The 24,299-nt window shown below is 42.0% G+C and overlaps 1 protein-coding gene across 1 annotated transcript in view; it reads left to right on the top strand.

Moving 5' to 3' along the window:
- Maml1 (mastermind like transcriptional coactivator 1) overlaps positions 1-24,299 on the top strand; it is a 43,146-nt gene that overhangs the window by 14,873 nt on the left and 3,974 nt on the right. Inside the window, exons 2-4 of the mRNA XM_027953338.2 lie at positions 17,780-19,195; positions 20,934-21,173; positions 23,097-23,193. Of these exons, the coding sequence (XP_027809139.2) occupies positions 17,780-19,195; positions 20,934-21,173; positions 23,097-23,193 (1,753 nt within the window). The remainder of the gene's footprint in view (positions 1-17,779; positions 19,196-20,933; positions 21,174-23,096; positions 23,194-24,299) is intronic.

Here is a 24,299-nt window from a genome sequence, read left to right as displayed (position 1 = left end):
GTCCATCCCCCCAGCCTGGTCAAGTGGACACACAAAATCAGTCATCACATACCGTGGATAGAAACTTGCACTTGATTCTTTCTGTGTGCTATAGAGAGCCACTTAAAGGATTTAAATAATGATAAAACACGAATAAATTTATACCTTAGATAATCTCTGTGGTAGTGTTACAGGGCCAATTGAAAAGTGCATGCAGGAGGTAGAGAAGGACTATCAACAAGAAGACCAATTAAAATGCTGTTTTATTGGTATAGGCAAAACAAGGAGAAGAAGCTAGAAAGTGACAGTGTGGGAACAGAGGAAAGGGCCAGATTCCGCAGATATTTGGATGGTAAAAGGAACAGGATATGGTAATTGATCAAGAGTTTAGGAGGAAGTAGGAGAAGTTCGGGATGAATTAAGAGTTTCTAATTTTTAGAAACTGAGTTCTGGTCAGAAGAGCCTTTGCCATCTAGGGGTTGCTGAGAAATTGCATGTAACCTGGTGGATGTTACTGGTGACATTTGCCAGGGCAGCCTATAGAGCAGTAGAGAAGGTGACATCAAATCTAGTGCTGATTTACAGCTCCAAATCTGAAAGGTATTTCATGCAGCCCTTTGGAGACCTGTGTCAGGCGTACTGTTAATGTACTGATTCACTTATAGTTTCTGCTGCAAGTTGTCTCCAAGTGTCCATTTCTACTCAAGAGAGTTTAGCCTTTCTATACTTTTATCCCAACTTTTTTTATTTGAAGTTTTGGAAATTGAACCCAGGACATGCTAAGTAAGGGCTCTACAATTGAGCTATCTCCAGTCCTGTTTTTTTTTCCTCTTAGTTTTTTACTTTTTATGGTACTGGGGATTGAACCTGAGAGCAGTTTACCACTGAGCTACATCCCCTGCCCTTTAAAAAAAGTATTATTTTGAGACAGGATCTCAGTTGCTCAGGCTGGCCTCAAACTTGCAATTCTGTCTCAGCCTTCTGGATTGCTAAGATTACAGACATGTGCCACCATGCCTGGCTTTAACTGAACATTTTTATTGGAGAAAATTTAAGATGTGTTTTATGGTCTAACTTGAGCCCATGCATGCAGCCTGCAAAAGTCATTATGTGGAGAGTTAAGAACTTATGTGTATTTGTGCATGTGTGTATACATGTGTATATACATATATGCATATATGTACACCAGTCTTTTGTATGGCAGGCAAGGAGCTACCCCTGGGAGCTATGAAGCTGCAGGTGGGTGCTGCCAGCTCACACCCCCTCAAATGTTCTTTACTGTGCCTTTAAGTATCATTAAGATGTGAACAGCTGTCACTCCCACGTTCACACCACACACACACACACACACACACACACACACACCCTGACATTGCTTCTGAGCTACAATTACTTGTGATTCTCTTCCTTTTAGCTCTGCTTACTCTTTCTAAGCTTTAATTTCCTTCCTTAGGGTTGTTTTGTGTGGCACAAAATTGGTGCTTAATAAATGATAGTTCTTTTTGGTGTGGGAGATTTCTTTTTTTTTTTAATATAAACTTATTTTAGTTGTAAACGTCTCTTTATTTTATTTATTTATATGTGGTGCTGAGACTTGAGCCCAGGGTCTCACACTTGCTCAGCAAGCACTCTACTACTGAGCCCTTCTTTTCTTTTTTGTACCAGAGTTTGAGCCCAGAGGTGCTTTGCCACTGAACCATATCCCTAGCCTTTTTTTTTTTTTTAGTACTTGGGATTGAACTCAGAGGCACTGAACCACTGATCCACATCCCCAGCCCTTTTTTGTATTTGATTTAGAGGCAGGGTCTCATTGAGTTGCTTAGCACTTCACTTTTTGCTGAGGCTATCTTTGAACTTGCAATCTTCCTGTCTCAGCCTCCCAAGCCGCTGGGATTATACAGGCGTGAGCCACCATGCCTGGCTTCTCTATCTCTTTTTGAGAGAGACTCCTGCTAACTTGCTTAGGGCCTCAACAAATTGCTGAGGCTAGCCTCAAACTTGTGATCCTCCTGCCTCAGCCTCCCAAGTCTCTGGGATTACAAGTGTGTGCCACCTGTATATTCTCTTGTGGGAGGAGATTTCTTTCTAAGTGTTTATCTATTTTGTTGCTGTTTTTAATGCTATGATTGCCTCTGTTAATCAGGTATGAGCTTTTGCCAGAAGATCTGGACAACCATGGAGTTCTTTATGGTTTGACAAACTGGCCAGTTCCAACCAACAGGCAGAATTCAGGGTCTGTTTATTGATCAACAGTGATAAGCCAAGGCCAATATTGGGTGCTGGAAAAACAGGTGAATGTGGGAGCACCCTGTGCTTAGAGCTGATGGAGATACAGAGACTGGCCACTAGTATAATGTGTTTTACATGCCACACTATAGAGGGTAGCACAAAAAGCTGTGGGCATTAGGGAGAGCCAGTGGCACACCCTCCAGTCACCTTTGGAAACTGAGGAAACTTTGGAGTGGGCACTGTGTGCTCTCTGCTGTCAAGTGCCAGGGGATGCCCATAGAATTCTTTGTGCTTCTGGCAAAATCACTTCTCTGCCTATCTCCATCTTTCACCTCATTCATTCGTAGCCTCTTCAGGACTTCAGATGAGTGGGACCTTTCTGCTGCCATCTGTTGCCATCTGTTCTCTCACACTGCACTCTAGTGTCCCTGACACATTAGTCTGTCAATGATACTGTTCTCCCAGAAATCCTTAGGCCAACCCTGCAGCTTGTCCATCAGCAAGTCTTGCCAGCTCAACTTTCAACACAGAACCAGAATCTGACCACTTCTCCTTACCTCTGCCACTGCCATCCCAGTCTGAGTCATCATTTCTTTTACCTGGATTTCTGCCACCTAATTGGTCTCGCTGAGGGCTCTAGGCCTCCTGCAGTCTACTCTCTGCCCAGAATGGTCTTCTTTCTCTGCTCAGACCACTGCACAGGTTTTTTACCCTATGTAGTCTGGCACACCTATTCCACTGTCCGTTCCCCCCCCCCCCCCTCAGCCTCCCTGGCTACTTGCTAATGGGTAAATACCTGGCACTCTCTCATCCCAACCTTTGCAAGGCTCATTCCTCTGCCTCACCTGGATCTTCTTCAGTAGGTGTTGGTGTGGCTTACCCTCACATCTACACATTCTTGTTCAAACTTCACACACTCTGTAAGGCCTGTCCTGAGATTCTTTTTAAAAATCATACATCCTACAAACTCCCTGTCTTTCTGTGCTTTATTTCCTTAGGAGTACTTCCCACTTAAGAGGGAGGTCCCAGGAGATCCAAGGTTTTTGTCTGTTTTGTTCTCCACTATATCCCCAGGGCCTAGATAATGGCTGGCTGGCTGGCTCAGTTAGCTCCCAGTAGATTCCTGTTGAGTAAATCAAATGAGAGAATGAGAAGTTTGCTAAAAGGAGAGGCAAGATTATCTGAGGTGAGGAAGTAGTTTGTGCAGGGGACAAAGTTGCCTGATGTGTTGGGTCTTATGAGCAGTAAGGGGCCTACTCCCTAAATCAGGTGGCACATTGTAGGGCACTTTCTTGTATATTCAGTGCTTATATCCAAGGCTAATTTATAGAACTACTCTGTCCATGAAGGAGCCATCAGCCAGGTAAGACTTCCAAATGCTTGAAATGTGCCTAATCCAAATTGAGTTTGTTAGAAATATACAACAGACACTGAATTTTGAAAACTTGGTGCCAAAATTTTTTTCAAATTTTCAGTATTGATTACATTGTAAAATGATAATATAGTTAGTGGGTTAAATAAAATGTTACTAAAGTCAGCTTTACCTGTTTATTTTTTAAAAAAAATATTTATTTTTTTTTTTTAGCTGTAGTTGTCAGTACCTTTATTTATCTATTTATTTATTTTTTATGTGGTGCTGAAGATCAAACCCAGGGCCTTGCACGTGCTAGGCGAGCGCTCTACCACTGAGCTACAAACCCAGCCCCCTACCTGTTTATTTTTTAATTTTTTATTTTTCTTTTGGTACTGGGGATTGAACCCAAGGGTGCTTAACCACTGAGTCACATCTCCAGCCCTTTTCATTTTTTATTTTGAGATAGGGTCTTGCTAAGTTGAATTTAAAACTTTATTAGACACTTATTAATGTCCTTTCTCATTTTTGAAACTCTTACCTCACTGTCACTTATAATCACAAAAAAAAAGACAACCCTCATTACAATTATAGTTTGCTTGCCTAAATTTTAGATTCCGTTTCTCATTACAGAGAGTTATATATATGAGGTGCCCTACCCTCACTTTCTCTCTGGTCTCTGACAATCTGCTTTCTGTATTCATTACTCTATTATTAAATCAATCTGTCTTGATATCTTTATTACATTTTTATTTTTATTATTCTCTGTGTTACATTTGATAATATTTGAATTTTTCTTCTTATGATAGAATAATTTCTGGACTTAACAGATCCATTTGGACAAGTCATTTAAGCTGTCAAGAGTTTTAGTTTTCTTGTCTGTTAAAGAGCTTAAGATACACAGCTCATTGGAGGGGTTCTAGAAGTCATTGAGTGTTCTGACTTGAGAGTACTAAGTGGTTGATGCTCTTAGAAAAGCTAATGATAAGGGAGTAAGAGAGAAGTAGCTAAAGTACAGAATGTGCTTGGGAAGCATTTTTGTTCAGGGTGTTTTGGAATGTAAAATTGAATATAAGTTTGAAAGATCCATCCACTGCAGCAATGGCTTACAAACTCAGCATGCATCACAGTCACCTAAAAGACTCTTAAAACCTCCCTGGACCCCATCCATCCCAGAGTTTCTGACTCAGTGAAACCATCTGCATGAAGTCCTGAAAATGAGCATTGCTGATACATTCCCAGGTAATGCTGATTGATGCTGCTGGGCTGGGATCACAATTTGAGAATCACTGCTCTAGAGCAAAACAGATGGAAGTTATTTTTGAGGTAAGGAGAGAAAGAATTTGAAGAGGAATGTGTCAGATGAGGCAGGTCCAGACAGAATAAAAAGATGAAACTGAAGAGAATTAATCTTTGCAAGGAGAGATGTTTTCATCTTAAAGAAGAGGGATTGGAAAGAGATGATATGGCACTAAGAAGTTCTGAGTTGAAGGAGACAAATTTAAAGGAATCATGTAAGTTGAACTTTGGGAAACACTGCTCTGAACATTGATTTACTAATTGTTGTGCAGACACATGGTTTGGGTTTTTTGGTTTTGTTTTTTTTGTTTGTTTGTTTTGGTACTGGGGATTGAACTCAGGGGCACTCAACCACTGAGCCACATCCCCAGCCTTGTTTTGTATTTTATTTAGAGACAGGGTCTCACTGAGTTGCTCAGTGACTCACTTTTGCTGAGGCTGGCTTTAAACTCTCGATCCTCCTGCCTCAGCCTCCCAAACTACTGGGATTACAAGTGTGTGCTACTGTGCCCAGCAAGATCAAGAAACTTGAGCTGGTGTGGAGTAAGTGGTCTGGGGGTAAAATATGACAGCAATGATGTTTGAGCCAAGTCTTATAAGATTGGTAGAGGTTGCCAGGATAGGGGGTATATTCTCAGTCCTGAAAGTAGTTCAGTTTAAGTTGGGACCTCAAGGGAATATTAGCGTAGTACATTAAGTAGTTAATCAGAAACACAGCAAACAGACCATTTTGTGCCAGTTTAAGGAATTTGAACTTTATCTGTTAAGTGATGGGGATTTAAGGAATTTAAAATGGTTTGATATTTGTTTTCTAGAGATCGTTCTGATAATATCATAAAGGGTGAGCTACATCAGAGAGGAATTGAAATCAGCATGAAATTACTTTAGTGATCTAGATTTTAAACAATGAGGAATTGAACTAAGACTCCAGGTCTCTTACTGGAGAGAGATTTAGAAAGTAGAATCAGTGTCCAATCATCTGAGAGGACAGGGATTGAACCATGCATCTAGTCAGGGAGCACAAGATGAAGCGGTGGATTTAGGGAAAGAAAAACCCAGCTTGGATTATATCTTATCTGACATATACATCGAGATTCCCAATTTACAACTGAACATGTAAGTCTAGAGCAGAGGAGAGAGGGTAAGACACAAAAGAGAAAGATGTGTTAAATATTCACTCAGTGAATATTTGAGTGCCTGGGCTGGGAGTGTAACTTAGTGATAGAGCATATGCTTAGCATCTGCAGGGCCTTCAGCTCTTCCAAAAACAAAGAGTGCCAGTTCTATGCCAGGTTGTCATCTTAAGGCCGGAGTATGGATGGTGTTACCTGGGGAGATGACATCAGTGAAAAAGAATGAAGGTGAGCATCATCATTTAAGGTCAGCCATGAGAAGAGGCAGTCTGCTGAATAAAATTTTAAAAATAAAATAATATTTTTTTAAAGGAAAAAGAAAAGGAACTGCCTGCAAATAGTGGCCTTGAGTCAGGAATAAGTCCACAGGGAGTGTTCATGTGGACATTAAGTGAAGAGAGATGTTAGAAGAGAGAGGAGTGATCATCTGAGAGGTTAAGGATTACAGTCTGAAAAGTGTTCCTTAGATTTAAGAACCAGGTGGTTGCTGGGCATGATGGTGTTTCTCTGTAATCCTGGCAACTTGGGAGGCTGAGGCAGGAGGACTACAAGTTTGAGGCCAGCCTTGGCAACTTGGTGAGAACTTTTCTTAAAAAATAAAAAGGATTGGGGATATAGTTCCATGGTAAAGCACCCCTGGGTTCAATCCCAGTTAAAAAAAAAAATAGGTGGTCATCTGGTGAATATGAACAAAGTAAAGACCTATCTGTCTTTATAAAGCTCTAAAAGGGAAGGAAGAGGAGCTGGACAGTAAGAATGTTACCCAGGTGCTCAATAAGTGGTAACCATTCCCTGAAGTGGCTAGTATCCACCCCTCTGTCTTTTCGGATGTGGAACCAAACCTTCTCAAGAGGTTAAGTAATTTGCCTGTGAGCACACAGTAGTTAAGCATCCAAACCAGGACTCAGTTGTCACACCATCCATTTTTTGATGAGTCTCCTTATGTTGATTAGACCACCCTCTAACACTTGGGCTCAAGTGATCTCCTGTGTGCACCACCACATCCAGCTGTAGCTGCTCTCTAAATTCTATACAAAATGGCACATAAAGTAGGATGAGGTCAAAAGATGGAAGGCGTTATGAGCATCTGTCCATGCCTACAGAAAACAAACAAACAAACAAATAATAAAGAGGGAGGCAAACAGAGAACAGAGGAAAGAATGCTGATTGAATAAACAAGAAGTGGAAGAGCCTGAGTGGGGATGGCCTGGTGAACCCAGTTGGAGAGTTTGGCTTTGGATAGGAGGGGTGTGGTCTTATGTGCAGAGTCCCTCAGTTAAGTAAGTCCAAATTGGGACTTAAGGTGGGAAAATCATGGTATGTTCCACTTTCAGTGGTGGTTATGATACATCTTTTCCTAATGGAAGAAGGAGCCTGATTCCATTCATAGAATGAATTCCAGAGGGTTTTAGAGGGATATAATAGAATCAACGGTAATTATATGCTGTTATCAAGTGAGCACAAGTCTGATATTCTAAAATATCTCTCCTTTGACCCTATTTGACTACCAACCAATCTGTCCCCCTCATATTTTAATTAATGACTTTATTGAGATACCATTCATATGTCATACAATTTACCACTTAAAGTATACAATTCAGTGGTTTTTAGTACATTCACAGAGTTTTATAACCATAAATGCAGTCAATTATAGAATATTTTCATCACTTTAGAAAGAAATCCTGCATCTCTTGGCTGTCACCTGTCAATCTTCTCACTTCCCTTCATGCCCTTGGCAACCACTAATCTACTATATTACTTTTCTTTTTTCCTTTCCCTGCTGTACTGGGGATTGAACCCAGAGGCTCTGTAGTACTGAGCTACATCCCTAGGCCTTTTTATTTTTTATTTTGAGACAGGGTCTCACTAAGTTGCCCAGGCTGGGGCTGTGGTTATGGCTCAGAGGTAGAGCACTCGCCTAGCATGCGTGAATGATTCTGAGCACCACATAAAAATAAAATGAGGATATTGTGTTCACCTAAAACTAAAGTAAATAAATAAATATTAAAAAAAAAAAAAGTTGCCCAGGCTGACCTTGAACTTGCAATCCTCCTGCCTTAGGCTCCTGAGTCAGTGGGATTACAGGCATGTGCCACCATACCCAGCACTTTATCTCTTTTTTAAAATAAATGTAGAGGGCTGGGGTTGTGGCTCAGTGGTAGAGCGCTTGCCTCACACATGTGAGACCCTGGTTTCGATCCTCAGCACCACATAAAAATGATTAAGTGAAATAAAGGTATTGTGTCCAACTATAACTAAAAAATAAATGTTAAAATAAAATAACCTAGAAAATAACAAAGCACACAGTCTCTATTTACTCACCTTCCAGTTATTTCTCAAGTCAAGGGTTTTATTCTGTAACTCTTCTGAAACTGTCCGTGCAGCATTATCAGTGACCTCTTAATTGCCAGATCCAGTGGACATGTTCAGTGGTTACCTTTCTGACCTTTCCAATGCATTTAACCTAAAACTTTCCCTTGTGCTCTGTTTCATCATGGACTTTTCACCTCCTCCCTGGTTGGCTTTTCACTCTTCTTGAGTGATCAGATCTGCTCATGGTGCCAGCTTTATGCCTTGCTGATGGCTGTCTTTCCATAGAATTCATAGACTGTGTTATTCACTACCTCCTAGCTATTAATGGGGTTCCCACAATCATTTCTTCATCATTGAAATGGAACTCAACCTCTTCCCCAACAAGGAAAACCACATTTTCATCCTTTTAAAAAAATCTTACCCATGTATTCAGACTAGATAGAAATGCCTTTATCTGTAAGATACACTGATATGTACTAAATTTTCTTCTACCTAACTCTAAAATAACCTGTTTCAATCAGGTCCTCATTATAGGAACTATTTCAACAGTTTTCTGCTTGGTCCCTTTGGCTGTATTCTCTCCCCCTGAAATCTATTCACCACACATTCATTATTGATAGTTGATTAAAAAAAAAAAAAAAAAAAAACATATCTGGCTGGGCACAGTGGTGTCTGCCTGTAATTCCAGCTAGTTGGGATGCTAAGGCAGGGGGATTCTAAGTTAGAGATGAACCGTGGCAACTTAGTGAGACCCTGTATCAAAATAAAAATAAATAAATAAAGGGCCTAGGGATGTAGCTCAGAGGTAAAGAACCCCGGGGCTCAATCCCCAGTAATAAAAATAAAAAAATAGAAGGGCTAAAAATAAAAAATAAAAGGGCTAAGGATATAGCTCAGTGGTTGAGCACTCACAAGTATTTATACCTCCTCCCCCAATCTGAGTCTGTTCAAGTCTCATACAGGGGATAGAAGAACTTGTAAAGGACACCATGAGGATATAATCAGCCAACTATAGAAGTAAGAAATTCTCCAGGATAAGTGACTAAACTTTTTAGACAAATAAATAGTAAGGAGAATAGGAGAAGAAGAGAGAGGGTCACATATGGTCTTAAGAGCATATCATCCAGGGCTGAGGTTGTTGCTCAGCGGTAGAGCGCTCACCTAGCACGTGTAAGGCCCTGGGTTCGATCCTCAGCACCACATAAAAATAAATAAATAAATAAATAAAGATATTGTGCCCAACTACAACTAAAAATTACATATTTTTTTAAAAAGCATATCATCCAGATGTAGCATATTGGGTCCTGATTTGAATAAACCAGCTATAAAAACAATTTGATTTTCTTTAACATTCAGTAATGATGTGGTTATTTTTTTTTAGAAGCTTTTTATAGTTCGGGGGTTGGGGACATAGCTCAGTGGTAGAATGTTTGCTTACGCATACAAAGCCCTGAGTTCAGTTCCCAGCATTGCCAAAAAAAAAAAAAAAGAGCTTTTTATAGTTTAGAGATATATGCTGAAGTATTTAAGAAGAAAAGATGTGATTGCTAGGTAATCCAGGCAGTGGTTACAGCATAAATAAGTCAAAATTGGTGAATGGGCATGTGGGGGCTTATTATACTATTCTGTCTACTTTTGGTATATATTTGATATCTTCCATGACAAAGGTGTGTGTGTGTGTGTGTTTGTGTTTTGTTTTGTTGAGGGATTTAACCTAGAGGAGGTTTACCACTGAGCCACATCCCCAGCCCTCTTTTTTTTTTTTTTTTTATTTGAGACAGGCTCTAAGTTGCATAAGGCATTGCTAAGTTGCTGAGCCTGGCCTCGAACTTGCAATCTTCCTGAGCCACTGGGATTACAGGCATGTGCCATCATGTCCAGCTTATTTGGTCATTTTTAAAAGATATTAAAGATTGCTTCTTACCTTTTGACTAAGATCAAATGTGAAAAGATATTGATGAGACCGGAAATTTGAGCACTCAAGGAATGTAGGATGATGAAGAATCACCTTAAAATGTTTATTGTGGTAAAATACATATAAACATAGAATCTACCATCTTACCATATTTAAAGATACAATACAATGTCATTAAGTGCATTCACATTGTAGTTGTGCAACTATCACCACTATCTTGTCTCCAGAACTGTGTTTACACCTTGCAAAGCTGAAACTCTATATTCATTAAATAATAATTTCTCTCCCCTCAGCCCCTGCCAACCATCATCCACTTTAGATCATGTAACCCAAGCATTTTCATGGTCAAGAAAGCAGATCCTAAATGGATTGTGTCTTAACTAAATTCACACATCCAGTTAATGATAGCCTGCTCTGTTTTCATGACCACTAGGCAACATGAGCCTCATTTAGTTTTCTTTATTGATTTTTCTATCATGAAGAGAATGTGTTTCTGCCAAGTACAAGAATCAATATAGTTAACAATTTTGTTTCTCAGTGAATTTTAACTCTCTGCTTTATAATCATGCAGGAGATTATATTGTTGTTAAATATTTACATAGCCTTGCTTTCTTAGTGTTTTGTTTTCCTTTAAAGCTTTTATCAGGGCTAGGGATGTAACCCAGTAGTAGAGGGCTTGCCTAGAATGGCCCCCAGCAATGAAAAAAAAAAAAAAGGCTTTTATTTAAAAAAAAAAAAGGTGCCAGGGTGTGGTGGGGCATGCCTGTAATCCCAGTGGCTCTTCAGGTTGAGACAGGAGTATCATGAGTTCAAAGCCAGCTCAGTAATGGTGAGGTGCAAAGCAACTCAGTGAGACCCTGTCTCTAAAGATACAAAATAGGCCTGGGGATGTGACTCAGTGGTTGAGTGCCCCTGAGTTCAATCACCGGTACCCCGCCAAAAAAGGTAACATGCCCAGTGCAGTGTTCTGTAATCTCAGTTTCTGGGGAAGTCAAGGCAGAAGGATTGAAAGTTGAAGGCCAGTCTCTAATTATGTGAAATATAAACATTGAAGAAAACTAAGAAGGATACATAGGACCTCTTTTTATCATCTTTGCAATTTCTTGTTAACTCAGAATTATTTCAAAATCAAAAGTTTTTTTTTTTTTAAGCCAGGTGTGGGGGTGCATACCTGTAATCCCAGTGACTCTAGAGGAGACAGGAAGATAAAGCCAACCTCAGCAATTTAGCAATGCCTTAAACCCTGCTTCAAAATAAAACAATTTTTAAAAAAGGACTGGGTATATAGCTCAGTGGTAAAGCAGCTCTGTGTTTAATCTCCATTATAAACTTGCTTTTTTTTTAAGTGATAATGAAAATGTTCAGAAACCAAATCGTAAAGTTTTCTGGAAAATGCATCAATCCAGACCTCACCGTCTTCTGTATATCTGTGATGAGTAGATTCAGTGACAGGAGTGTGTGCTACAGAGATCTTTAGTACTCCCCATGCTAGGTTATTTGCATTCTAACTCAGTGACTGTTCCAAATATTAACACAAATAATATTGTAAAAGTAGGAATTTTTAGTAGCTGGCTATAGGTGGCTCTCTGGTTTTTTGTTTGTTTTTTCCTTTTAATATCTTATAAAGAATCATTGTGGCCCTGGAATGTGGGATTTCATCATAGCACAGCCTGTTTTTCTGGTAGTGACTCTTGATGGTATTCTTCATGCTTAGCACTATAGTAGGATACTCCTTGTTTGTACAGTTTGAAACTCTGAGTCACGTCACTTAGATGTTGATGTTTCAGAGGCAAGCTTCTTTGTCAGTGTCACATGTGTGGGATTAATTGGGATCCAGTTCTCATTTTTATATAGGTGATTGGACTGGGGGATCTGCAGCAGATCCCCAACAGTCACAAGGGATTCATATTCACAGCTGAATGTACAAACTGCATGTAATTTTCTGAGTTTCCTTGGCTAGAAAACAGGAATAATGGTTCTCATCCTCTAGGGTTGTTTTAAAGACTGAGATTCTGAATTAAACGGGAGTAATGAGTTATAATAATAATTAACTGGAAGTGAATCATAATAAATAAGTGGGAGTGAGTGGTCAGCAAGGTATACTGGGTAAGTAATGACATGCTCCTACAGAAACAAGTCAGGACTCCTGAGGGGCCTCTCAGTATACCATACATACAGGGTACTGGTAGAACTCATGGGCAAAGCAAAAGCAAGTATGGTATTAGACTGAACTTGCCAATATTAACTTAAAAAAATTCTGATTTTATGTGTTTTAACCTATACTTCTGGGGAGTCCTGGACAGCCCGTTAGTGCAGCCTGGTTGTGGTTGGAGAGATGGTACTAAAAGACATCAGAGCCAAGCTCCAGTCTGTGACAACCCAAGGACATCCAGGAGCCACTGAAAGATGATGAGATCAGATTTGCCTTTAGCACCATCACTCTGATCATGGTGTGCAATACAGATGGGGGTGGGGACTATGAGAAGACCTTAGATGCAGTTAAAATTATTCAAGCAAGAGAAACTGGTGTCAGTGAATGGAGACAAGTAGGTGGGGTCAAGAAAGTCTAAGAGGTAGAGTGATTGCCTAGTATTTGCAAGGCACTGGGTTTGATCCTCAGCACTGAAAGAAAAAAAGAAACAAGAAAGAAACGAAGAGAAAAAAGGCCAAGAACCTGGGACTGATTGGATGGGAGTAATGAAGAAGGAGGAGTCAAGGACTGCTCTCTGCTTTTCTGGTTTATGTGACTAAATGGCTAGTACTGGCATTCTCTGTGAGAGCAGGGAAAGGAAAATAGGACTGGAGAAGCTGAAATCAGCTTTGGACAGATTTCACCTGAGTTGTCAGTGAACGCCCAAGTAGAGGCATGCTGGTTAAGTAGGTGGACAGACGGGAATTAAGAGGTCTGCAGAAGTTCCAGGCGAGAGACATTACGTTCAGACACCAATGCTTATTGAGTGGTTGGCTCTTTTTTAGGCCTGGGGTCTTTGCTCATCATTCTTGGGAGGGGTAGGCCCATTCAGATGAGTGCCCCATTGGGGAAGTCAACCAGGAAGTAGGAAAGAGCTTGATTGTGGGGAGGAGCAGGTGATCAAGGAATGACTGAGGAGATAAATGACCTGAATTACAGATGAGTCATCCTTTTAAAGATCAGAGGGAAGAAGTGTTCTGGCAAAGAGAAGAACAAGTACAGGGGCCCTGCAGCAGGAATGAGGGGGCACATTTGAGCAGCTGTAAGGTGTGTGACAGCATGGTGCAGATTGGGAGATGGGAAAGGAGGTTGGAGGAGCCGGGGCTGGCTGGCTCAGTATTTGATCCCGGGGCAGTTGGGCCTGTTCTGAGTATGATCTGCAGTCCTAGGCACATGAGGACATGGGAGAGTGTGTGGAAGGAACAGGGGAGAGGACTCCAGTTAATTGAAGAGCAAGAAAGGGGGAGACTTTTCGAGGGAGACAGAGGAAACAACCCCAGGAGTAGAAGGCAAGAGAGGGTAGGAGAGAAATGTGAGGAAAGAGAACTTTAAAGATTGAAGCAAATGAGTCAAATCATTAAGTAGCAGACCATCACCCCCGCATGGAGATGGCAATCCTAACTCCATCCTTTCTTCTTTCCCACATCCAATCCATTCCCAAACTGTGAGGGATAGAAACCACATAACCTCAGAGGACTGAGATGCTGGCCCCAAGGGGTGAGACTGGGGGTATCTGACTGAAAGGAGGGTGACAGGAGGAGGAGAAGTTGGAGGAGAAAAAAAGGAATTTCCAGGGCTGGGGGAGGGTGGGGGGCAGGAAATGCCTCACCATGGCCTCCCCAGCTGGCTGCCAATGGATAAGGAACACCAATACGAGAAAACCACTCCTGTCTTTAGCAGTCCATCTGTTAACTCAGAGTGGAAGCAAGTAGGTGTCATTTTGTAGTGAGTTTGACCACAAAGCACACTGGGATTGCAGCAGTGATGGTTGAAGGAGGAAGTGGAGACTAGAGGAAGGTCCTTACTGTCTACTGTAAGGCTAATGTGTGGCGGGAGGACAGGATGCTGATTTGTTGTCCACAAGGTGTGGCTTGCTTCAGCTTGATTCAGAGCAGCACAGATATACCAGAGCCCCTCTCGCAAAAAGAAGATGGCAGGTGGCACCATGAGAGAGCTGGCCCAGAATAGGGTGGGAATTGGGCCTTTGGGGTTGTTCCTTGATAGCCATCTATGAGTATGCACTGTTCTTCAGCAGATCATAAGCTTCTGGCATCATTTCCCAGAACTAGATCCTTCTGGAATCCTGTATGCCACTGAAACCATTCTGTAGTTAGAACAGGAGCCTCTGAGCCGAGCACCCAAAAGTCCACTTACTCTGAGCATATAGGGGGCAGCCAGATTTGTATTGCTTTATAATACCTACTCTCTTTTACATAGCTTTTAAACTGTTTAGGCTGTTTCCCCAGTTCCATTGTAAATGCCTGAAGATTAGGCTCTAAGGCTTACTCATCTTTGCTTTCCCTACAATGCCCTGCATGTATCCAACACTCCTGCAAATGCCCAAGTCTTAAAAATCTGCCAGTGCCACCACATTCCACACTCCCCATTCCCGCCTACATCATTCCAGTTAAATTTTGTGAGTAGTTGAGAAAACTGCCCAGTGTTTCCTTTGGCTAAAAGCAGTGGGTATTGCAAAATTGAGTTGTTCCTTTGGAACTTGTCTGCAGCTGTTTGCATGCGGCTCTTGAAAGAGGGAGTGGCAGCTTTTATAATTGTTAGGGCAAAGAGGGATTCTGTTTCTAATCTGGGACAGCCAGCTGACTCATCAAATGCCTTGACCCCCTTAGCTTTCCATCTTTTCCCTTAGGAAGATGAAATACTAAACTCTAGGGTTTACAGACCATCCTAGACCTCTGTGGAACAAAAGAAAATAACAGAAAACATAGAAATAAAAGAAATATTAGCAACTCATGTTTATTTCTTTTGACCAGTTAAATGAGGATGAATATACCTTTTCAAAAGAAACTTTTCAAACAGTGTATTTTATCAAGCATCCATTTTAGAAGCCTTCACTCACCCCTAGGTGGCAGTGGAAGCAGAGGAACCTGCATAGAAGAAAAGCAGCCAAACATCCTTGGGTTACAGAAGCCCTGTTCTAAATTGGGTCCTAGAATTGTGTTGCTTACCTCTGCCCTACAGTTTCATTTGTGAGGCATTCCTAAGGTTTTTTTCCAGGCTAATTCAGGTACCCATATATGGATTTAGAGAGATGCTCAGTTGGGATTTACACAGTTTTGTGCGGTCGACTTTAACATTTAAAAAATAGGAAACCTTAATATGGTTTAAAAAAGAAAAAAGGAATAGGAGCATTAGACTTGAACTGAGGTTGAGAAAATTATCCTTTGTGGGGTCCAGCACATGGTCTGCTGCTGAGAGCTAGTGCCCTCAGAGTTACCTCAGGCAGGATACCCAGGAATACGATGGCACTTAGCTTTTACAGCCAGTGAGATGGCATTGTGGCCCTTCTCTGCAACTGAATTTAACAGAGGAAGTACTACATGCTACCCCTGACTTCCTTGGAATTTGTTTAGAGATAATAGTTAGGGGTGTTGTTTGGGACCTTTATGTGGGTGGTACTGGGGATTGAGCCCATAAGCATTGTGCCTCTGAGCTATATTCCCAGCCCTTCATAAAATTTTTTTATTTTGAGATAGGGTCTCACTAAGTTGTTGAGGCTGGCCTTGAACTTATGATTCTCCTGCCTCAGCAGCCTCCTGAGGCATGTACCATTATGCCTGGCGAGGGTCATTTTTAACAATATACCATACATGCTTAAGGTTAGTGAGAGAAAGGATAACTTTAGGGGTGAAGGGTGAAGAACAAAACATAATAAAACTAAACTAGGAAGGGAGCAGCACAGTTTTAGAAACTGAGAACAGGCACCTCCTGGGCCTTGGAGAAGTTTGTCCTGATGGCTAAAGATGAGTCTAGGGAAGTAACCACCCTTTCTCCTTCCCACCCCACGGCCATGTTCTTTTCATGTATTTCCTGCCCCTGAACTCTCAGCTACTTATTGCTATAGTGCCTTATTTTTACTTCACCACTGAGCTACCTCCCCAGCCCTTTCCCACCCCCTACTTTGAGGTAGGGTCTTGCTAAATTTCCCAGGCTGGCCTCAAACCTGCAATCTTCCCACTGCCTCAGACTCCTGAGTAGCTGGGATTACAGGTGTGTACTACTGTGCCTCGCTGCTTATTGGTCTTATTCTGTAGTCATATCTGTGTATGTCCTGTGATCTAGAAGACTGGAAGCTCACGAAGAGTAGAGTATTTGTCTTTGAATTCAAAGAGTATTTGTCTTTGAATTCCCCACAGCGCCTTGTCCCTGGCACAAGTAGATTCATAATAAGGTTAGTTGAATGAATCTAGTTGAGGAGAAAATGGGGAAGCAGAAAGTAATGGTGCCAGAGAAGACATGATAGTGTTCCAGTTAAGGGTCTTAGTAAGAAGTGATGAGGTTTGTAAGGGTGGTGATTGGGAGCAAGGGATTAGAAGATGCTTAGGAGTTGATGGGGAGGAAAGTGGATGGAATCTTAAGGTCATAATCCTATATGACATATAAAGGAGCAATTCAGTGGGGAGAAAGGGGATAGACCCAGGAAGGGTATGAAGACAGGTGGGCTTTGGGCATGATGGCATATATCTGTAATCTCAGCTACTCAGAAGGCTGACAGAGATGGCAAGTCCAAAGCCAGCCTGGGCAACTTAGCAAGACCCTGTCTTAAAACAAAATTATAAAGGAGCTGAAGATATAACTCAGTCAATCCCCAGTACTGCACACGAAAGAAAGAAAGAGAGAGAGGGAGGGAGGGAGAGATGGGGGGGTAGGGAGAGAGAGGGAGAGAGGGAGAGAAAGAAAGAAAGCGACTGTGAATATTGGAGAAGAGGAAGGGAGGGGAGAGAGGGGGAATGGGGAGATAGAAATGATCAGAGATGTTATATGTATGTACAGTATGCCACAATGAAACTTATTCTGTATAGTTAATATGTACTAATTAAAAAAGAAGAAGAAGAAGAAGCAGGCCTATGCAACCTAGTAGAAGCAGGGTACTTGAGGACAGCACACACCTTGACCAGAGCACTGGCCAGGGCTTCCTCTACTGAAAGTAACAGAATCCAAATTAAACCAGCTTAAACACAAGAAGAAATTTATTGGTTCATGTAAGTACAAAACCCAGGAGGATGACTGGTCTCAGGTATGATAAGATTCAAGGCTCCAGTGGTGCCCTCAAGAATGTAGATGTATCCACTGGCTCTTTTTTCCTTAGCTCTATTCTTGGGCATACTCTCAAACTAGGTGGCATTGGGCAGCATCAGGCTTGTATCCTGCAAAAAGACAGGGTTTAGTGCATTGCTTTCCCCTGGCTGAACTAGACATCCAATTCTGACTGGCCAGGAAGTTCCCCACAAATGGGCGGTGCACACCCACAGGAAAGGATTAAAGGGATGCTGGTTTAAGTCACTATTGAAAGCAGAGGGAACCTTGGACATGTTATTAGGTATCTAAGTTTCTTTTTCCAATGTTTTCAGCATCTTCATGATACAGTGAAGAGGAATCTTGACAGTGCTGCCTCCCCTCAGAATGGTGATCAACAAAATGGCTATGGAGATCTCTTTCCTGGGCATAAGAAGACCCGCAGGGAGGCCCCTCTGGGCATAGCTGTGTCTACCAATGGGCTGCCTCCAGCCTCACCCCTTGGTCCACCTGACAATACTGGGGGCGATTCCCTGCAGTCCAGTGGAAAGCACTCCCTGGGGCTAGACTCCATCAACAAAAAGTGTCTTGCAGACTCCAGCCTCCACTTGAATGGAGGCAGCAACCCTGGTGAGTCATTTCCTCTGAGCCTGAATAAAGAACTGAAGCAGGAACCTGTTGATGACCTGCCCTGCATGATTGCTGGGGCTGGGGGTTCTATATCGCAGAGCAACCTCATGCCTGACCTTAACCTTAACGAGCAGGAGTGGAAGGAGCTTATCGAGGAGCTGAACAGGTCAGTGCCTGATGAAGACATGAAGGACCTGTTTACAGAGGACTTTGAGGAAAAGAAAGATCCAGAGCCTTCTGCCTCTGCCACCCAAACCCCCTTGGCCCAAGACATTAATATTAAGACAGAATTCTCTCCAGCAACCTTTGAGCAAGAACAGTTAGGCTCTCCACAAGTCAGGACTGGGTCTGCAGGACAGACCTTTCTGGGGCCATCATCTGCCCCTGTTAGCACAGATTCCCCCAGCCTTGGAGGTCCTCAGACCCTGTTTCATACCTCTGGTCAACCCGTGGCAGACAATCCCGGTTCTAACCTGATGCCGGCATCAGCCCAAGCCCAGAATGCACAAAGGGCCCTTCCAAATGTGGTATTGCCTAGCCAGGGCCCAGGAGGGGCCTCAGAGCTGTCTTCTGCCCACCAGCTCCAGCAGATTGCTGCCAAGCAGAAGCGTGAGCAAATGCTCCAGAACCCACAGCAGGCCACCCCAGCATCCACCCCAGGCCAGATGTCCACATGGCAGCAAACAGGACCTTCCCACAGTCCCTTAGATGTCCCTTATGCCATGGAGAAACCTGCCAGCCCTTCCAGCTACAAGCAAGACTTCTCCAACTCCAAACTGCTCATGATGCCTAGTGTAAACAAGAGTTCCCCTCGGCCTGGAGGTGCCTACCTCCAGTCAGGCCATGTGAACCTGCTGAGTCACCAGCCACTGGGTAACTTGAATCAGAACTCAGTGAATAACCAAGGCTCAATGCTAGACTACGGCAATACAAAACCCCTTTCTCATTACAAAGCGGACTGTGGGCAAGGTGGTCCTGGGTCTGGCCAGAGCAAGCCAGCTTTGATGGCCTATCTTCCTCAGCAGCTGCCTCATCTGAATAATGAGCAGAACTCCTTGTTTACTACAATGAAACCAAAGCCCGGAAATATGCCCTTCCGATCACTAGTTCAACCTGGCCAGGTAAGTGAACTGCTTCACTTTTTTTTTTTTTTCCCCCTTTTTTCTTTTGCATTACTAGGAATTGAACAGGTACAGGTGCTGGAAGAGCTATAGGGAGGACCCAGGGATGCCCTGGAAGGTGGGAAATGTGTTATCTACTAGATTCTACTTCCAGGGGAATAGAATCAAGGTGCCCCAGTGACAGCTAGATCACCCTCTAAAACTGAGCCTCCTTGTGAACCATCAGCTAATCCACAAGACAGGAGGAGCCCATCTATGCCCTGCCTGAATTGTTTCCCAGATAAATCATGAGTTAATAAGTTTTGGAGTTGCTTGTTATCCAGTGATAGATAACTAATAAATCCATTATAGGGAGAATGTCAGGATTCAATGACATATTGCGTACTGTTTGCCCTATGTCCACTAATTTAAAGTTGGATTTTTTTATTAGATGGTATTGAGTTATACAGAAATGCATGTAGACATGTGTGCATATGATGGTGCTTAAACCCGCAACTCAAGAGGAAACAGACATCTATAACCTGACCATTAGGCCCAAGCCAAATTTCAAAATAAGAAGTTTGCCTTTAATATATTTCTTCTACATTTGAACTCTGGAGGCCAAGGCTGTGGACAGATATGAAGAAAGACATGAGACTCCCTCCCTCTTCTATCTCATATTTTGTATGTATTGTTCATTTCTGCTTTGGAGATTGCTTCTCAGTTTGAAGCTTACTTAGTCTTATCCTCAAAAGATTAGAGACCAGAAAACTTAAGTGAAGTTTAAAAATAATTGTCATCATATTCTTTTCATTTCTGAAAAGTATATACATACACAATAAATTGATATGATCTCAAAACAATAAAACAAAAAAAAAGTACATAGCTATTACATATGAACTTCAGAAAAGGAGAGCGACATGCTGGTAAGTATCTTACAGAGTACTCTCAAGGAGCCCTTTAGCTTCTGGTGACAGGGTGAAGGAATTATACTATCAGAATCTAAGAATCTTGGGAAGATTATATGCACAAACGAATAAGAACTGCAAAGGAGCTCAAGAAGTTGAATTTGTTTGAATAATAATTGCTTTTTGCCTTTTTCCTGTACTGTTTTCCCATTCTTCTACATGTGAGTAATGATGCTGGAATAATATGGTAGCCTTTGACATGACTCCTATTTTTGGTTTATATACTAACAGAGAATCTGTTAAAGTTTCCATTGATAACACAGTATTTTTTGAGCATAGTATCTGACAAAAACCTAACCAGTTTCTTCCCAGAAAAATGCTTATATGCAAGTAGATAGACATATGATTCCTGGCAGTTTAGGGATAGCCCCAAACCCAGGTCCACACCCTGGGGATATAACATTTCTGTTGAACAGAACCTCCCTCAGATTATGGGTCTCTTTTCATGCACATGTTCTGGTAAGTGAGCATTTATAAGTCTTTATTGCTTATTGGAACTTGGAAATTTGAGAGCTTGAATATGCTTAATTTAAGTAAAACCACACTTCTGCCACTGGTGAACCGTAGGGAGCCAAGCTAACATGTCAAGTGCTCAGGTAGTATCTGTTTTGGTCTCTGCCGCATCCCACTGGAAGGTTTTATAGGAGGTCAGCTGGGAAGCAGAGGCTTGACTTAAGAGAGTGAGCCTTGAATGAGGTTCTCCCTAGAGCTGGAGCTCATCTGGACTGATCAGAGCATGAAGACTCCACCCACCCACCCCTGACTCTATCCTTTTTCATCTGTGTTGACAGGAGCAGAACCCTTCCAGCATCCCTGTGCCAGCCCAGGCTGCCAGCGTGGGGACCCAGCCACCTGCTGTGTCCGTGACCAACACTCACAACAGCTCCCCCTATCTCAGCAGCCAGCAGCAGGCAGCTGTAATGAAACAGCATCAATTGCTTTTGGACCAACAGAAGAGGGAGCAGCAGCAAAAACATTTGCAGCAACAACAGTTTCTGCAGAGGCAGCAGCAGCACCTTCTGGCAGAACAGGTAAAAAGAGAAAGGAGGAAGAAAATCAAGCAGACTCTATTTGCACCTGTGGACTTACCTTGTTTTGCTTGCATGCCTGGTGTTAGAATGCTTTGTCCTTTAACATATACTTTCTAGGAGTGTGGCATTTCTCCAACAGAGGTGGCCTATGTCTGAAGCTACCTTGTGTCACTTGGGATGAATGAAGGCAGAATCTATGACTAGAACTCTTAAGTATAAAGTGCATTTTGCCATGTCACCGAGCTCCCTTGTTCATCAGGAACCATGGGTCCCAGCTTTGTAAATGTGGTTTATTGTCAGCCAGAACATGGGGAGAGGAGTGAAGATGTCCTTGAGGTTCTAGAATCAGGATGCACAGTTTACTGGCTTAGTCACCAAGCTCAGTGTGCAGGCACTAAGGGTTATTAAGTCAAAGTTCTCATGATTTTAAGTACACAGGAACTGGCTCGAGGGAATGAAGTCTAATTGAGAATGATCACTGACCCAATTCTGCCATTTAAAAAAATTATTGCTTTATTGGGATATAGTTCATATAAGATATTATTCACTCATTTAAACTGTACAATTCAGTGTTTTTAATGTATTCAGAATTTTGCATCCATCACTACAGTCCAAGAACATTTTCTTCACCTAAAAACAAGACCTATGTCCATGAGTACATTCTTCATTCCCCAATCTCCTCAACCCTATGAGTACATTCTTCATTCCCCAATCTCCTCAACCCTATACGGTGTCTAATCTGCTTTCTATCTCTGCACATTTGCCTATTCTAGGCATTTTGTGTAGATGTTCTCAAGATTCAACTGGGTACTTTTATTAGTCATTCATCCATCTGTTCATGAGTATTTAGGTTGTTTCTGCTTGTTGACTACTATGAATTACACTGCTCTAAACATTGATTTAGTAATTTTTGTGCAGACATGTGATTTGGGTTTTTTGTTTTTTGTTTTGGTACTGGAGATTAAATCCAGAGAGGCACTTAACCACTGAGCCTCATCCCCAGGCCTTTTTTTGTATTTTATTTAAAGACAGGGTCTCACTGTGTTGTGTAGCACCTCAGTGTTGGTGAGGCTGGCCTTGAATTCACAGTCCTCCTGCCTCAGTCTCCTGAGCTGCTGGGGTTACAGGTGTGCGCCACTGTGCCCAGCCACACATGTTTTGAAATATCTTGGGAATATACTAGTGGAATTGCTGAGTCATATGGTAACTGTGTTTACCTTTTGAGGAATTGCCAGACTGTTTTCCACAGTGGCCACATCATTTTGCATTCCCACCAGTAGTGTATGAGAGTGCAAATTTCTCTATATCCTCACAAATGCTTTTTATTTTCTTACTGTTTTTTCCCTCCATAGTGTTGGAGATCGAACCCAGGGTCTTGCACATGCTAGGCAAGTACTCTACCACTGACATACACACCTAGTTCTCTGTTTTTTTTTATCCTAGTGGTATGAAGTAGTATCTCATTATGGCTTTGATTTCCCTTACTTACCCTCCATTTTTCTAAACTGATACACCTGCCTTTTTTGTTGTTGTTGTTTAATTCATTACTCATTGTATCTTTGGTTTCATACTATTTATTAAAAGTTCCCCAGATGTTCTGGACACAGTGATATACCTGTAATCCCAGCAATTTAGGAGGCTGAGACATTAGGATCACAAATTCAAGGACAGCCTCAGCAACTGAGTGAGACCCTGTTTCAAAAATAAAACTTATTTTAAAAAAAGGACTAGAGATATAGTTCAGTGGTGGAACGCCCCTGATTTCAATCCCTAATGCTCAAATAATGCTCACCTGCATTATTCCTTCAGGAGCCCCTCTGTGAATAACAGTCTTGAACACTGCTTTTCTCTGACCCGACTCTCCTGTTTGTTTTTGTTTTTGTTTCTGATTGTGTATTGTTTTGTCATTATTGGCACTTCTAGGAGAAGCAGCAGTTTCAGCGCCATTTGACCCGCCCACCCCCCCAGTACCAAGACCCAACACAAAGCACCTTCCCACAGCAGGTTGGACAGTTCACAGGTAAGGGGGTGGAGTGGATGCAGAGAGAAACAGGTTTGGGCATACCAATCAGGTCTTCTCAGTTCCTTGTTGATCGTTGTTGAGTACTGATTTCCTGTTCCCTGCCTGAAATGGATTTACTCACTCCTGGAAGCCTTAGTCTGTTGAGGGGACCTATCACTCTAGTCACTGTGTAGCACCAGGCAGATTGCTGGAAATGCCTTTGAAAGAAAATAATGTCTACTCAGAGGTCATCTTACAAACAGGAAATGGCTTCTATAATTCTTCCTTTAGGTGTCTCTTCAAAAAAATAACCCTTTCTTGTTTTCTAGATAAGGAGAAACTTAATGTACTTCTATAGCTTTTTGCTTCTTTTCTCTCCCCATTTGCTCACTTTGGTGTCAAAAACAGCTGCATGAGTTAGCCAGGAAAGGGTAGGAAGCATACTGAGGTCTCAGCAGTTGTCCTGAGATGTGTTGGGTAACTTTCTTGGGCTGTCACTCCAGAAGTGCATAGAGGTTTCAGGTGACCGTAAGAGCTGATCTATTTCTGCTTTCCTAACTTTTCTTGCAATATCTTAGAAACCTCTTTCCTTAGTCAATGACCCTCACTATAAAGTGTGCCAGAGAAAATGACTATATCCATGTGTCCTGGAAAAAAGACCAGATGAGGTTTTATGTGTGGGCCAACTGAAAACATGGGATTGGAGTCCACAGGTATCTCAGAACCCTGGGTCTGGTCCATGTTTCCTGCCTCCAACCCCATTTCACATTGTTATGGACTGTTATGGACTCTCCTCTTTTCCTTGGCCCAGTTTTTATTTAGGTACTAATAGAAAGAAGAAAAGGAAAGTATTAAGTTGTGGCCAATCCCTGAACAATGATCCTCCTATCCAGAAAAAACCTGTGTGGATTAATGGTGTTACCATGTACCTGTTACCTAGGCTAAAAACCCTAAACAGCAAGTTCCCTGAGGACAGGGGCCTTCCCTGCTGCCTGTCAGAATGGCACCTGCCACATACTAGGTGCTCAGTAAATAGTTGTTTTCATGCTAGACTCTTCCCTTCTTGACCATCTTGTTATTTTATGGCTTAAACATTGGGGTCTGGTGAAATGACTTTACCGAGC

Source organism: Marmota flaviventris, chromosome 5 (genome assembly GCF_047511675.1).
Source record: "Marmota flaviventris isolate mMarFla1 chromosome 5, mMarFla1.hap1, whole genome shotgun sequence".
NCBI lineage: Eukaryota > Metazoa > Chordata > Mammalia > Rodentia > Sciuridae > Marmota > Marmota flaviventris.
This window is presented reverse-complemented; position numbering and strand designations above follow the sequence as displayed.